The sequence below is a fragment of the Hipposideros armiger genome, unplaced genomic scaffold, assembly GCF_001890085.2.
Source record: "Hipposideros armiger isolate ML-2016 unplaced genomic scaffold, ASM189008v1 scaffold_34, whole genome shotgun sequence".
Taxonomy (NCBI): Eukaryota; Metazoa; Chordata; class Mammalia; order Chiroptera; family Hipposideridae; genus Hipposideros; species Hipposideros armiger.
In genome coordinates this window covers 2,968,411-2,985,137 of record NW_017731384.1, presented here as the reverse complement: position 1 = coordinate 2,985,137, position 16,727 = coordinate 2,968,411, and the positions used below count along the sequence as shown (strand labels likewise).

The 16,727-nt window shown below is 36.1% G+C and overlaps 1 protein-coding gene across 1 annotated transcript in view; it reads left to right on the top strand.

Annotated features, from left to right (window-relative positions):
• Positions 1–16,727, top strand: part of BPTF (bromodomain PHD finger transcription factor) — a 167,386-nt gene that overhangs the window by 64,288 nt on the left and 86,371 nt on the right. Inside the window, exons 4-7 of the mRNA XM_019637646.1 lie at positions 600–803; positions 1,365–1,553; positions 12,369–12,557; positions 15,265–15,329. Coding sequence (XP_019493191.1) covers positions 600–803; positions 1,365–1,553; positions 12,369–12,557; positions 15,265–15,329 — 647 coding nt within the window. The remainder of the gene's footprint in view (positions 1–599; positions 804–1,364; positions 1,554–12,368; positions 12,558–15,264; positions 15,330–16,727) is intronic.

Here is a 16,727-nt window from a genome sequence, read left to right as displayed (position 1 = left end):
CTCAAGGTGCTGAGTTCAGTCTTAGTTGAAGGTGGGCATAGCCCACCATAGAACAGGCAACCTTGCTGTTACCCCAGCTGAGCCATCCTGCCACCTGTTGGCAGCTCAGCGACAGCTCAGCTCTGGCACAGCATCACTGGCCCATATGGGAATCGAACCGGCAGCCCCGTTGCTCAGAGCCCACGCTCTTAAGCCAACTCTTAACCAACTGATCCATTCAGTCGGCCCCCTCTAGGCTTTGATCAGTGTACCATGTTGTGCATACCATGGGCCTATGTCAGCTTACAGTTTTTCTCATGTGACAGTAATCTATAATCAAGTCTCAACTACAAAAGGTAGACTAATTTTTCTTTTTCTTCTTTTTTTTTTTAAGAAGCAGAGCCTATAATTTGCATGTGTTTTCTAGAAGTGAAGATAACCAAATTGGTTGAGTTCTCTAAACATCAAAATTTTATTGATAATCTTGATCCTTATTTTATAGTTCTAATGCTTTTACATATTTAACTTGAATAATTTGAATTGAAACTCTTAAGTGGCACTTGTAGTACTTTTATATTGGTACATATGGAAAGAAAATTTTTTATTTGTTTTTATTATAGAAGAAATTTTGGAATCCATAAGAGCCAAAAAGGGAGAGATTGATATTGTTAAAAGCCCAGAAGAAATAGAAAAGGACAACAGCGAGACTGAGAATAACTCCAAAGATGCTGAGAAAAGCAGAGAGGAGTTTGAAGACCAGTCCCTTGAAAAAGAAAATGACGACAAAACACCAGACGATGATCCTGAGCAAGGAAAATCTGAGGGTAAAAAAATTACTTGGTTAAAAAGAAATGTCACCAGGGTTATTTATGAGATCTCCAACTTTACTTGCAAATGGAAATGAATCTTTTTTGTTACAAGCAACTATTTCAGTAATTTTACATTTGTAAAGAGATGAGGATACCATATCCTCCCCCTGGTAACATGCATAGTTATTGTAATGAGTTTTATATATTGATGGGTTTACCATAGTGTTATACCCATATCTCTATTTATACTTCCTAATAAGGTACCATTTCCCTATAAGATTTGTTGGTGAAAAATCATTATTTTTATACCAGACTATCCACTTTTGTATATGATAAAATGTGTTCATTTTTGTATTAATTACTTAAACATTCTTAATATGTTAAATATCCTGAAATACTCTTTTGATTACCTGCTGCAGAAATATCTCAGAATCTAGTTGCTTCAAGATGGCCATCAAATAAAAGCGGGATTTTTTGGGGTGATCTTTCATTTTTAGTAGTTGATTGAATATGGCCATATGTCCAAAAGCAATTCTAAAGGATATCTTTAAAGTTTTGTTGTGCATTTTACTGTAGAGCCAACAGAAGTTGGGGATAAAGGTAACTCTGTATCAGCAAATCTTGGCGACAACACAACAAATGCTTCTTCAGAAGAGACTAGTCCCTCTGAAGGGAGGAGTCCTGTGGGGTGTCTCTCAGAAACCCATGATAGCAGCAACATGGCAGAGAAGAAGGTGGCATCTGAGCTCCCCCAGGATGTGCCAGGTACAGAGGGCAGCGTATCAATGCCTCTGTAATGGGGGGAATCCTTCCCTTTTGTAGTAAAAGCTTAATGTCACCTAAAACTTAAAGTATATGTTCATTCATGCTGCTTGCTTACATAAGTGCCATCCCTGATTGCTAAATTGTCACCTAACATTTGGAGTTTGACAAATGTTCTTGCAGTTAGTGCTTGAAACTCATCATAATCATGCTTTTGAAAGTTCATGTAGCTGTTTTTGTCTTTTAGACTTAATTGTATATTTTATCACCAGACCATAGTGGCAGATATTTTTTATTTTAAGTACTTACATACTAATGACTCAGTGTTGAATGATTTGACCATTCCAATTCTATATGTGCTAACAGATTAATTTTATGTTTGCATGTGCTCATGTAGTTTTTTTATAACATTTCAAACCATAGTATAATAGAAAACCATTGTCACAGAACATTTTTTATAAGATATATTTGATATAAAAATGTAAGTTCAGTAATTCATATTTTAAGCTTTTAAAAATTATGCTCAGTAAGTTATATCACACCTATAATATGATTATGTCTTTCCGTTTGTCATTTTTTAAATGAAAAAGAATTTTTATTTTAGGAGCTTTATGTATTTTTCAAAAAACTAGAAAGTTTAGATGAGCAAAATAAGAAAAAAGAAACACTGGTAATTCCATTATAGGTCAAGAATTATAGTTGATACCTTGATGAAAATCATTAGAGACTTTTTTTCTGTGTATTGTAAGAACATCATGTAATCTGCGCCCCCTCCCTCCCCCCAACCTTTATTTGAGCTTTTCTGGTAGGAATGTAGGTACATCTTATTTGGGTTTGAGCTTGTAGTTCCCTGGTGACTAAGGATGTTGATCACCTTTTTGTGTGTGTGTGTATGCATGCATATATGTATGTGTGTATATAGACCATTTGGATATCTTCTTTTCTGAAGTGCCTGTGAATTCCTGTTGTTCATTTTCTATTAAGTTTTCTCTTTTTTGTTTGTGGTTGTTTCATGGGAGAGAGTAAATCCAGTCCCTCTACTCTATCTTGACTGGAAGCGGCTCCTACATTGATTTTTTTTTAAATGTTGACCGAATCTCATTTCTGGAGTAAGTACAACTTGGTCATGATTTGTATTTTTGTTCTTAAGTATTGTTTTTTCCAGTTTATTAATATTTTGTTTAGGATTTTTGCATCTACTTCCATGAGTGATATTGGCTTAGAGTTTTCAATGTCCATGTCAGACCTTGGTGTCAAGTTCTCATTTCTCCTCTTGTTTGCAAGAGTTTCCGTGGCTTGGTGTTACTTAGTCCTTAAGTGTGTACTGAAGCCATCTGGTCCTGGTGTTTTCATTGTGGAGAAGTTATTAATTATAGACTTCATTTCTTTGGTAGTGGGCTATTCATATTTTCTGTTTTCTTGTATCAGTTTTAATAAGTTATATTTTTCTAGGAATCTACCCATTTCATTTCAGTTTTAAATTTTATTGGCATAATAACATCCTATCTTTTTAATGTCTATAGGGTCTATAGTGGTGTTCTTTTTTTTCAGTTCAGAAATTGGTTATCGGTTCTCTCTTAATCTCACAGTACTGTTAATAATTTTTATCAGTCTTTTGAAAAAATAACTTTTGGCTTTGTTGATCCTCTCTCCACTATGTTTTTTCAGGTGTATTCCTCATCTTTACTATTTCCTTCCTTTTGTTTTCTTTGCATTTTTTGTGGATTTCACACCCCTCCCCCCAATTTTTAAAAACCAGTTTATTGATGTATAAGACATACAAAAAGCTGTACATATTTAATATATGCAACTTGATGGGTTTGGACATAAATATACACCCGTGAAACCATCACCTCCAAAAGTCTTAGACCCTCTTTATTATTTTTTTCTTCTAGCTTCTTAAGATGGATGCTTTGATGATTTTTAGTTTTTCCTTTTTCTATGTCTGCAGTCAAGGCTGTATATTTCCCTTTATGTACTGCTATAGCTGCATCTCACAGACTTTTATATGTTATATTGTCTTTATCATTCAGTTTTAAATATTTTCTGATTTTCATTATGATGTATTTTTTTTAACCCATCGCTTATACAGAAGTATATTGCTTAATACTCAAACATTTGGAGATTTCCCAGTTATCTTTTTGTTATATATTTCTAGTTTAACCCACTGTGGTCAGAGAGCATTCTGCATGACTTATGTCCTTTAAGATTTGTTTAGGCTTGTTTTATGGTCCACCATATGGTTAATCTTGAAAAATGTCCCATGTACACTAGAAGAGGATATATATTTTTAGTTGTTCAGTGTATTATAGGACAATAACATCAAGGTTTCTTATTGTGTTGTTTAAATCTATATCCTTGCTACATATTTTTTCCCCTCTCTGCAAGATACTTTTATCAATAAATTATTTCTAACTATTTACTGTGGAATTGCCTTTTTCTCTTTTAATTTTTTTTCAATTTTTGCATTATATAGTAGGAGGCTGTTATTAGAGGCACATAATTTTTATGTTTTCTTGTTGAATTAACTTTATGAAATATCCCTTATCTTTAATCACATTTCTATCATACAACTGCTTTCTTTTGATTAGTGTTTCTATTGTATAATCTTTTTCAAAATAGAAAGATTTTGAAAAATAGCCTGAGAATTTAAGATCTCTTCAGAAATACATCTTCAGCATCTCATTAGAAATACATCTACTTTAAAATTTCTTTAAGAATAATATATGAGTATTATTTCAAGCTATATCTTGTCAAGTCTTGTCAAAGAGCACTATCGTTTTCATATAAGATGATCAATGACATGACGCAAAGGAAAAATTACAAATATTTTATCTAAAAATCTATTGAAGTGAACATAAGAAAAGTGGGCAGATTTCATGATTTCATATTGGGTATGGTCAGCAATCAGGAAGATTTTTTTGTGGCTAAGATTGGAGATAAAACTGAAAATTTGGGCCATGTTTTGGGAAAGGTTGGTAGACATCACTTTAAAAAGTTAATCTCTTAATACCTATTCCTCAGTTTTTTTTCCTGCTCTACGTTCCAGACATTTCACCTAAATTCATGAAAATTGTTATGTTGCCAGAAATGACCCTGATAGCAAGTATACTGTTTAGTATTTTGCATAACTTCTTTGTAGTTAACAAAAAGCTCAATTTCAGAATTACACTTTTGTCCTGGATTCTGGGTTAGAAACTTCTTGTACCAGAATGTCACTTTTTACATTTATAAGGGGAAAGAGCAGCACATGTCTCTCTAGCATCTTAAATGCAAATCCACTGTTGAGAATTTGTATTTAAGCATGTAATGCAGACAACATTTGTTTTAAATTACACCTCTAGATTTAATGCCTGGGATTAGGAAAATATCAGTAGTACATAAAACTTTATAACTGCTTTGAAAATGTTTCCACGAATATCTATAAAATTAAACTCTAAGAATTTACTGATTTTGATCTATTTCTTAACTTTTTGGGATAATGACTTTTTTTTTTTAAGATTTTATTGGGGAATTGTGGGAGGGAAACAGCGTTGGGGAATCGGGGAAGGGGAACTACAAGTTGCTGTCATTTTGTTCTTCAGTCTAGTTGTGGAGGACGTTGCTTCACTGGCCCATGTTGGTATTATCATTGCACTCTTCCCGGCTGAGGCAGTCGCTTCCCGGCCATTGGATGGCCACTCACTGTGGCTCACGGTGGCTCATGGCAGCTCACGAATGCACACACCAGCTGCTGGACAGCCCCACTGCAGCCTACGCTGTCGCCGGCGACTCACGGCAGCCCAGCTCCAGGTGGAGCTGTTCACCATCTTAGCTGTAGAGGGCGCAGCGTCACTGGCCCTCATGTGGGATCCGAACCGGGACCCTGCTGCTCAGAGCTGGCATCTGAAGTCAACTCCTAATGAATGCGCCACTTGGCCAGCCCATGACATCTTAAAATATAGTACTTTACTTTAGTTTTGAGTTATATTACCAGAAAAATTCAGTGGATAAGAAGCTATTGATACTGGATCCTGAACCTAAATGTATTACCCATATACTTGACCTCATTGAGTTGATCGGTAATGGCTTTTATAGGTTTTGCCGTTAGATACTCTTTTGTTTCTTATTTTTAATATGTTTGTTTCAGTTTCTAGTCATATATGTTCTGATTATTTATTTTACCTCAACTTTCTTCCTTTTTTTAATTTATGTTTTAAAGATTTTATTGGGGAGTTGGGGAAGAGGAATAGCTAAGTTGTTGTCCTTCAGTCTTAGTTGTGGAGGTTGCAGCTAGCTCAGCTGCAAGTCTGGTCACCATCCGGCTGCCTCTTGGCAGCTCGGGGCCGCTTAGCTCAAGGTGCTGTGTTCAATCTTAGCTGCAGGTAGGCATAGCCACCATCCCATGAGGGAGTCGAACCAGCAACCTTGTTGTTAGGAGCACGTGCTCTTACCAGCTGAGCCATCCTGCCACCTGTTGGCAGCTCAGCTCATGTGCAGCTTACTGGCCCATGTGGGAATTGAACCGGCGGCCCTGTTGCTCATAGCTCACGCTCTTAACCAACTGAGCCACTTGGCCAGCCCACTTTTTTCCTTGTTAAAAATTTCCCTTTTACTGTCAGGTGGAAAAATTACTTTTTTCTCTTTGTAGTGTTTTGCTTAGAATTTTGTGGGGGTTTTTGGATTTTAGACTTTGGTGTTTATGTTCAGAAGTTGAAGATCAAGATCTATATATAATTTTGGTTTGAGGGTTAACTACAAAAATTTTCCTGTTTGTAGTCGTTTACAGTGTCATGACCAATGAAAATAGTGTTGTAAATATCAAAACCTATACTCTTTGTTGTAGGACTAGAACTTATGGACTGTGAGGATTAGGATTGAAATGTACATGTTGGTAGGTGACACCTTCTTTGTGGTGTTTTAAAGCAAATGCTTGAGATTCCCCTAATCCTATAATCTAATGAAGTAAGGAGGTGAAGAACTCTGGGACCATTATTTTAAAAACCCCAAATCAATACTCTCAGCCAAATTGGAGGAAAATACTATTTTCCACTTAAGATAAACTAACTTGGGGCAAATTAACAGAAAAGCTATGCATCATGAGTGTCTCATGGTCCTCAGTTCATTAACCACCTTAAAAGTTTAAATTGCTTTTGTTGGGTTAATGTTTTTTTTTTTTTTAGCTGAGCCATCCTGCCACCTGTTGGCAGCTTGCTGCAGCTCAGCTCCAGCCAGACATCAAACTGCTGTTGCTCAGAGCTTAAACTCTTTTTTTTTTTTTAACTGGGGAATTGGGGTAAGGGGAACAGACAAGTTGCTGTCCTTTTGTTCTTCAGTCTAGTTGTGGAGGACGTTGCTTCACTGGCCCAAGTTGGCACCATCATTGTGCTCTTCCCGGGCAAGGCAGATCAGTCGCAGCTTCTGGACGGCCACTCACGCTGGCTGCTGGCCGCTCACGCTGGCTGCTGGCTACATACGGTAGCCCATGGCAACCCACTGCCACAGGGGCTTCAGCCTATGCCGTCACCGGCAGCCCAGCTCCAGGTTGAGCTGTTGTTCAGCATCTTAGCTGTGGAGGGCAGTGTCACTGGCCCTCATATGTGGGATCTGAACCGGGGCCCTCTGGCATCCCAAGCCAGTTCTTAACCATTGCGCCACTCGGCCGGCCCCAGAGCTTAAACTCTTGAGCAAGCTCTTAACCAACTGAGCCACTCTACCGGCCCCTAAGGTTAATGGTATTTTTAGATCAGAATACTTGGGTAGGGGGCAGTTATTGACTATTCTTTTATGATGTGCCATTATCTCCCTAATAGCAGAGAGCACTTTCTAATAAAGTGTTTTAAGATAGACATTGACAGAGGCTCTTAAGTTCCTATCCCAAAATTATTTTTCTTGATTAAAATCATACTTGGATATATTACGTGGGTAGTTTTTGTGGGCTGGTCTAGAACCTAATCACTTTCTCTTATATTTCTAGGAGAAAATGGACTATGAACTCTGAGCTCATAAATGAGGGAATGTCTTTATATTACATTTCATTATTTAAGAAAAAGATTTTTAGACAATTATAAATTAGGTATACTGCAGTCTACAAAGCTAGATCCATAGCTGTAAAAGGAATGATAAGTGAGGAATCTGATGTTATTTGTGTGAGTCATTTCTTTTCTTCCAGTTATATGCATTTTTCCAACAAGAGTTAGTTGATTATATTAGTGGTTTATAGTTTTGTAGCTGTCAAATTTTAAATTTTCCATGTCTATCATATATAATTTTTAAATGAAAAATTTCAAACACACACAGAAGTTAAGAGAATAGTATAACGGACCCCTTCCCCATATATCTAACACTTAGATTAAAATATTATCAAGATTTAGTCATACTTGCTTCTCCCATGCGGGGTTTTTTTTGGTTTTTTTTTAAACTCCTTTTTTGTTCTTTTTTTTGGCTCAAATTTTAAAAATTTCCCCCTTTGGTCCCAGGGTACAATATTAGATAAATCATAATCTTTAGTTAATTGCATTTATCATTGGTCATTGCCTAGTCCCTCTTAATTTATTCATCCAGGTCTAAAATTATCATTAATAATGAAATAAACACCTAGGAACCTGTCACCCAAAACAAAAAGCTAAATCCTGCTTTGAAACTAACCTGCATCTAACCATCTCCCAGTTCCATTGTCTGTCCAACTCTTCCCTACCTGAAGCGATTGTCTCCTGGATCCTGTGTTCACTAACTTTTTTCCTTCTTATAAGGGAAACCCAATAGAATTAATACTGTTGATACCTGAGGTCAAAGTGATGTATAACCCACATAATCTTTTCATTGAGTTCATCTACATGATTTGCTAAAAATTGTACATTTTTGTTATTTTAAACTTTATAGCAAGTGTATTGTATGCAGTATATCTTAAGTATATTGTGTTAAGTGTAACTTTTTGGAACTTAATTTTTTCACTTTATATCATATTACTAATGTTGTATGTTGTTGGAGTTCTATTAACTGCATTGTAGTATTCCTGTGTGTAACTATATCACAGTTTATTTATCCCCTTTTCTGTTGATGTGGTTTTGGGTTGTTTCCTACTGCAGTTTTTAAAGAAAAGCACAAACATCATGTTCTATCAGTCCTGTCTAATCCGGTGATCTCTAAAGAATATGGACATTTTCTTACGTAATTACATTGCCATGATCATTTCAATAAAATGGACAACAATTCCTTAATACCCAGTCTATTTAAATTTGCTCACTTAAAATGTTTTTTGTTTTTGTTTTGTTTTTTACATTTGCTGTATCTGAAATAACTATGAATAAGGTCCCCATATGACATGACATTTGCTTTTCTATTTCCTGAGTCTCTTAATCTAAAGCACGCCCCTTCCCCAACTTGTCTCTCTCACATGCTGTTGACTTGTTGAAGAACCCTAGTGTGTCCTCACATGTAATGTCCCACATCCAGGATTTGCTTGTTTCCTGCCTTTGGTGTTGTTTAATTTGTTTCTGAAGGCATGATTAAATTCTTTTCAAGTATTTTTGGCAAGACTACTTCACAATTATGTGCTGAGTATTTAATATATCGCATCAAAAGGCTCATGGTGTCTGTTCTACCAATGCTAAGATTTATCAGTGAGTTCGAGTGGTAACATTGTAATGTTTCTCTCAGTCATTAATGATCTTTCTAGAATCAGTTCTCTATTTGGAGGTTATAATATGGTGATTTCTAATTCTATAATTTATATATATTATATATATATATATATTTTTTTTTTTAAAATAAGGGTTCTGTGGAGTGAGTGCCAAGGCTGCTTCAGAGGGGCGGGGATGCCCAGAGGCCTGGCAGCCACCTCATTCCCCAGCATGGGCATGGGACCTGCCAGGGGAGGTGGCAGCCACCAGGTTGGGCAGTGTGGGGCTGGCAGGAAACGGGTCATCTCCAGGTGGCAGCATTGGGCCACCCATTCTACTAGCAGCCCACATGCAGACCTCTGATCTAGGCAGAGGAGCCAAGGTCCCAGGCACATTAAGGATGCTGTCTCAAGTGGGAGGAACCTGCTCTAGGAATCAGGGTATTTTTGTGGAGAGAGAGAGAGAGAGAGTAGGGGAGGGAGGGAAAGAGAGAACCTGCAAACAGGTAGGACGCCTGTTTAATATATTTTTTTAAACTGGAATTCTTCTGTAAAGAATTTTCCTTCATTAACCAAGGCTATTTGAATACCTTGAAATATAGTGAGAGCAAGAATAAATGCTTAATTATTTCTCTTAAATTCTAATTTTTAGAGTCAGGAGTTGGTGTCCAGTTACCTTCAGTGGTGATTCATGAGTTATAGGGACTTTGGGGGCAGGGCGTGGCTTTCTCATTTTAGGTCTCTGTTTGAACTCATGGGTCTTCATGTTCAATTTGGTTCAGTCAGTTGTAGTTACTTATTTTGCTTATGTTTACAGTGGAGCCCGTTCATCTTGGTTTCTGAGTCCTTTTGCCATGACCCCAGTAATCTTAGATAGCTTCTTTGCTTTTTTTGACAGAATAAGCTGTCTGAGGCTTACCTTACACAGTTCCTAACTCAGACCTGGAATCAGTCATTCCTCCAAGAAGCCCTGGTTTCTGTTAGTGCGGAATATTTAGAGACCGCAGTCTGGGCCTAGGAGGACTTACTGTTCTCGGGCTCTCACTGCCTCGAGGCTTTTTTGGTGGGTAGTGTTAAGAAATAATATTTTTAAAAAGAAAAAGACCATATTAGCATTTCAAATTCAGATTGAGGTGTGCACAGTTTTTTTGTTTTTACACTTGTATCTCTTTTCCCTTTGTTCCGAACAACTAACTTAATTATATATTTGCTTTATTCTGATACAGATATCCATTAATAATAATATATTATTAATGTCCTGACATGCATTAAAATAGTAATAAGATAATTTTATAGACCATAGTAATTTCGATATTGCTGCTGATAATAAGATTAATGAATGGCATTTAAGATTTTTTTTGTGATTCTTTATCTTTATACCATATTTCCACTAAGGATGTGCAATTGAAACATTGTGTTCCAGAAATAATTTTTTTCTCTCTGTGGTTATGCCAACAACTTGATATATGGTTAGGTTTATTGGTTTCAGTTTGTTTTCAATTTTTAGGGGTTGCAGTTTAATTTTTTAAAAATAGAAAACATTTACATGATTCCAAATCAAGCTATATAACTGTATACATGCAGAGAACTTTTACTTTCATCCCTTTCCTCTCTAGGTAGCCAGATCCCTCCCTTTCCTTACAGGTAGCCATTTTTATTGATGTTTGGGGGTTTTTTTGTAAATAAAAGCAAACTATATCCATAAGTTCATATCTCTTCCCCTTCTTACACAAAAGTTAGCATACTGTAAGCACTCTTCTGCACCTTCCTTTTTACATTTAATCTTGAGATCATTTCACTTATGGACACAGTGATTTCCTCAGTCCTTATTATGGTGCATGATATTTCATTGTGTGTCATCTTTTATTCAACCAGTGCCTTATGGATGGACATTTGTTTGTTTATGATCTTTTGCCATTATAAATAATGCTACAACGAATAGCTCTGTAAATAAGTAATTTATTATTTTTGCCAGTGCATTTGGGGTGAGTTTCTGGACATGGGATTGCTAGGTTAAGAGTAAATGCATGTGTAATTCTTCCAGACACTGTTAATTCATTTTTATTCTCTTTGCACCATTTTGCCTTCCATTCCCACAGCCATGTGTGGGAGTGCCTGTTAACCCGCTGCCTCTTCACCTGAGTGTATTGTGAGACTTGGACTTTTGCCAATCTGATAGCTGAGAAGTAGTTTCTGTATATACCGTATTTTTCTGTGTATAATATACACTGTTATGGCCCAAATTTGTGAGGGAAAAATAAGGATTCATATTATACATGGGTAGTGCTAATTCTGTTTCCCTGAAAGTTTTGGCCAAAAACACGGGTACGCATTATACATGGCAAAATATGGTAGCTTGACTTTGCATTTCTCTGAGTTTGAAATAAGTGAGCATATTTCCATGTGTTTTAAGGCCATTTTTATTTTTTTGTGACAGTTTTTATAATTTCTGATTTTGCTATCAGGTTGTTTGATTTTTTTCCTTCAAAAAAAATTTAGGAGCTCATTATACATTATAGATAGCCTTTGTGACATACTGTCAACCACTTTTTAATTTAGGTGATTGATTTTTAAAGAGTATCTTATTAGTGACAAAGTAAAATGCAGAGGGAGGCTCTTAATTTCCGAACTACCTTGGGTAGACCTAGGCTTTCAGTTTACAGTAGAGTTCACTTGGATATACTTTTAGGAACTATACTCTTAGTGATACTATTAAATTGTCCTTAAAATTAATCATCACTTAGCTATTACCTTCTAGTTAATTTGGAGGCATAGGATTAAGGCAGAAAACTTTATAAAGAATCTTGTTTAATTCTGTTTCTAATATTGCTTGAATACTTTTTGAAAAGTAAGAATATAAATCAGATTTTAAGGATTATCACAAAATCACTTCTGCAGTACCTGGTACACCATAAATTGTGTGAGATATTACATCATTTTATTATTCTTCAGCTCTGGGGTTGCTGAAAATTACCTGCTTTGTACTATAGACTGAGATGGTAAGAGTTTGAGTGAATAGCTAGGGAAACTTAAAAAATAACTCACAGGATGTTGATTACATTTTTTTTTTCAAACATTGCATTATTCATACATGAGCAGCTTTTCTTTTTAAAATCTAGCTTTGTAATGCAGTCCTAAAACAATAAAATGTCTTTTCTGACAATTATTTATTTTTGATGTGATTTCCAATTTAAAAATCAGGTATTCTATTTTTCTAGAAGAACCTAACAAGACATGTGACAGCAGTAACACTAGTGCTACCACTACCTCCATTCAGCCTAATCTGGAAAACAGTAACAGCAGCAGTGAACTAAATTCTTCCCAGAGTGAATCTGCTAAGGCAGCTGATGATCCTGAAAATGGAGAAAGAGAGTCTTATACACCTGTCTCTGTTCAAGAAGAGATAGGTAAGAATACACTTCATACATTAAAACGAGCTTTTTACTTTTTTTAATTTTTAATTTTTTAAATTCAAGTTTGATGGGGTGGGAAGATTTGGATTTTCTTTCCTTTTTTTTTTTTTCTTTAAACACTCACGTTTTTGTTTTAAACAATACAAAAGCACACAGGAAAAATAGATCTTTTTCATATCCCTTCCCAAAGGTCACATTTTATGTCTTTCTCCATGCAGTTACATTAATGTATGTATGTGTACAAAAACTTCTTTTTTTTTTTTTTTTAATTTTTTAATTTGAACAGGATCATTTTGCATGTACTGCTCTGCATCTTACTTTTATTCACTCAGTAATACATGTAGCGGATCTTCTCATGTTATAAATTGAATTCTTTCTCTTTAACTGCTGCATGGTACTCCACAGTATGGATGAACCATAATTCATTTATTATATCTTTATGAATGGACATTTAGGCTGTTAACAGTTTTTTCATTATTACAAATAGTGGTGCTTTTTCACATTCTCAACATATATCTTTGTGTACTTATGTAAGTATTTCTAGCAATATAGAAACAATAAGTAGAATTGCGGGGTTGAATGAAACGCACATTTTTAAAATAGTGATGGCTACTGCTTCATTGTACATTAAAAGAGATTTATGCCAACAATTTACATACATATGTATTTCTTCATATTCTCACCTAAATTTAGCATCATCAGTTTCTTATGTTTTTGCCAATGGTGAAAGTATTTCATTTAAAAATTTGTATATTCCTGCTTACTAATGTGGTTGAGTTTCTTTTCATGTTTGTTTAACTTTCTGTGAATTGCTTCTTCGTATCATTTGCTAATTTTTTCCTATTGAGTTTTGATATTTTTCCTTAATGAGTTTTAGGAATGCTTCATTATGTATTATGGCTATTAATTTTTGATTTTACATATATATAAGTGTACATATATACACATATATACATAAGTATACATATATATGTATACATATATATAGCTTGTTTTTAACTCTGTTATCTTGTACAGAAATTTTTACACTCTGTGTAGTTAAACTTATCAATCTTTTTCTTTAGGGTTTCTCTGGATTTTGTGTCTTGCTAGGGAAGACCATCCCTATCTCAAGAATATACATTTATTTTACAGCAATTTTGCATAACCCTTCTATAGCTTTGTTTTTAATCCTTCTGGAGTATAATTTTGTGTATATGAGATAGAGATCTGTTTTAATCAGGACTTTTTCAGTTGTAAGTGACCAAACCAGCTTAAACTAGCTTAAGTAGAAATGAAATTTAATTACTCACGTACTTAGGAAGTCCAAGCCATCCTCAGGCGTAACAGGATCCCAGGTATCAAAACTCTTTCTGTCTTCCTCTCTTTGTCTCTCACCTTTTGGATCTGCATATATTTGTTTGTTAACTTCATTCTCTCCTGATACAGACAGGCTTTTTCCAAGTGACAGGGAAGATGGCATCAGCGGTTTATAGTCATGTCTTTCCAAGGTCTGTGACCCAAAGACAGAGCCCCTACTCCTGCTCCAAATCAAAAGCCCTTGAGGAAGGAATTTGAGTGGCTTATCTTGGACATATTGTTCACACCCCTGTGGCCAGGGCAGGCAAGGTATTATGATTTATGGCTCCAGAAAAAGTATATGATTGGAGTGGGTAGGAATGGTTTTCCAAAGAAACAGGGATGCTGCAAAGTTAAAAAACTGTAAATAACTACTATACCACCCTTTGGTAACTCAGCACAAACTTGTATATTCAAATTCAAAAATGCTCCCGTCTAACGTAATGCAAAGATCTCACCCACAACTGAAATTTTCAAAAACTTTTTCCCCAAAAGTACATCTGGTAATTGTAATTGTATGTAGGAATCCTGTGTGTTGTGTATTATTTTTTATTAGGTCTGGATGTGGCTTATCTTGATCTCACAATCCAGGAGCCAAATTATGAACTTAGCCACCTGTAACTCTCATCACCCTGATTGTGAAGGGCATTCTTTGATAAACCTAGCTGCCATTAGTTTTCTGGGTGGATGGCTGTGGATGAGATGTGAGTAGCATATGGGAAGATCTCCCTTTGGAGGCTGTTCTGCTTCAGCAGCCTAGTTCTGGCTGGCAGTTGTCAGGGATGGGTTGCTGGCGATTGCTGTAGGTTTGAATAATCATAAATCCTAGTTTGGCAGGTTTGGTGTTTTTTCTAGCACTGGCACTCCCGTATAGATTGCCTGAGTACCCAGCGAGTACCTAAAGCCCAAAACTTGGTTCAGGGTTCCTGAAGGTAAACCCCCTACTTGCCTACTTTATCTGCTTAGCAAACCAGTAGCCCTAGTCTTCAGGTGAGTAAAGTCTGTCTAGGTTTCTGCCTCCTGACATCCTTAAACCAGGAGCTCCAGGGCCAGGGTAAATGTGCCTCCAGGCTGCATCAAAATGATTCACTCATTTATAATATGGCCTTTGGGCAGGGGTATTAGATAAAGACTAACACTCTCAGCCTGGTTTCCTTTCCAATTTTACCTCTAGGGATGAATTTTCTGTTCCTTTCCCTTATTTGCACTTAACTTAGCAAGTGGCAAAGGACGGACTCTCAGCAATGTTGAGTTATTGGCTCTAAATTGAAGGGCTGCTTTTTAAAAATGCTGTGCCATTCTCTTTGTGCTTTTTAGGAAGTCTAGCCTAGACCAAACAATGCCTAAAATGTCTTTATTGTAGGACTTTATAAATGGTCTCGAGAAGTAGCCACCATAGTTGAGCATCTTGACATTAAAATCTCCAGCGTGGGTATGGTCTGGGACCCGAGAGAAAATTGCTTATGATCTAACCAACTGCTTTGTTACCACACATCATAGATTTACTAGTTTTGCAGTCTGGGATGGCAAGATACCCAGTACCCCTAACACATCTTGCTTTAATCAGTGCCATATTTTGGAATTAGAATCTTAAAATACTCTTAGATTATTTAGAATTCATTGATGATAAGTGACAGAAATCTACTACACTTGGCTTAAAACAAAAAGGGGATTTTATTGGCTTATACAGGTGAGCAGTCCAGAGGTGATGACAGTGTCAGGTGCATTATTGGACCCAGGGAGCCAGATGAGGTTATCACGGGTCTCCTTCTTATTCAAACCCTCCAACCCCCATGATGAGCTTATTGTCTCATTGGAAGTTTTCTCCATGTTGTGGGATAAAAGTAACCAACGTTTAATTTATACCCTTTCTGCTCACTAATACAATAAACAAAAGACTTTCTCCATCTCCAGATTTTTAAATGGAATAGGATGCTGCATGGCTTGGGCCACATAAGCAGTTCTGAGACAGTCACTGTGGCAGCCAGTGATGTGCTTTGTCTGGCTAAGCTGGGTGACATTGCTCACCCATAGGTGAGGCAGGATACTTATTTGCAGCCCTTGCACAATCATATGATTGAAGGATTGAAGTGGGGGAAAAGCATCTCCCAAAGGAAAGAAGGAGTGTTGAACACACAAAGTTCTAACAAATGTTTACTGAATTGTTTTAACTTTTATATTTTTCAAAATGAATAACTAGTTTTCCCAGTCCAATTCATTTCTCTGCTTAAAATGCCATCTTTTAAAAAAATGTCTTGCTCTCCTGTTTTATTTACTTTTAAGTGTATGTTTCTATAATACATCATCTATATATTGCATTGTGTGTTCACCACCCAGAGTCAGTTCTTCTATCACCATAATATTTGACCCCCTTTACCCTCTTCTGCCAACCCCCAAATGCCATCTTTATAATACAGAGTATAGTAAATTTTCTGTTTTGTTTTTCATTTGCCAGTGCCACACTGTCTTAATTTTAAAAAGCTTTAAGTTAAAAAAGAAAAATGAGATCATGTTCAACCATCTGGCCATTGGAAATTGGATAGTGATGCAGTATTTTCAGAATCTGTAGGAATTCTAAGCCAAAGTGAGATTCATGGGAAAGCAGAAATTGCTCCTTGGCAGTTAAACATGTCACTTTTTAAAATTAAGTTACTGTGAAAATGGGAGAGGCCTTTATTATATTAAAAACAACTATTGGGTCGTTGGAAAAGTCATGGCGTATTTTGTCTTATGTTTTTCAAAGGTCATTTATTTATATAAAGAACAAAGATCAATCAATGATATATTGCCCGTTTTGTTCGATAACCTTTTGCCATCTTTCAGTGA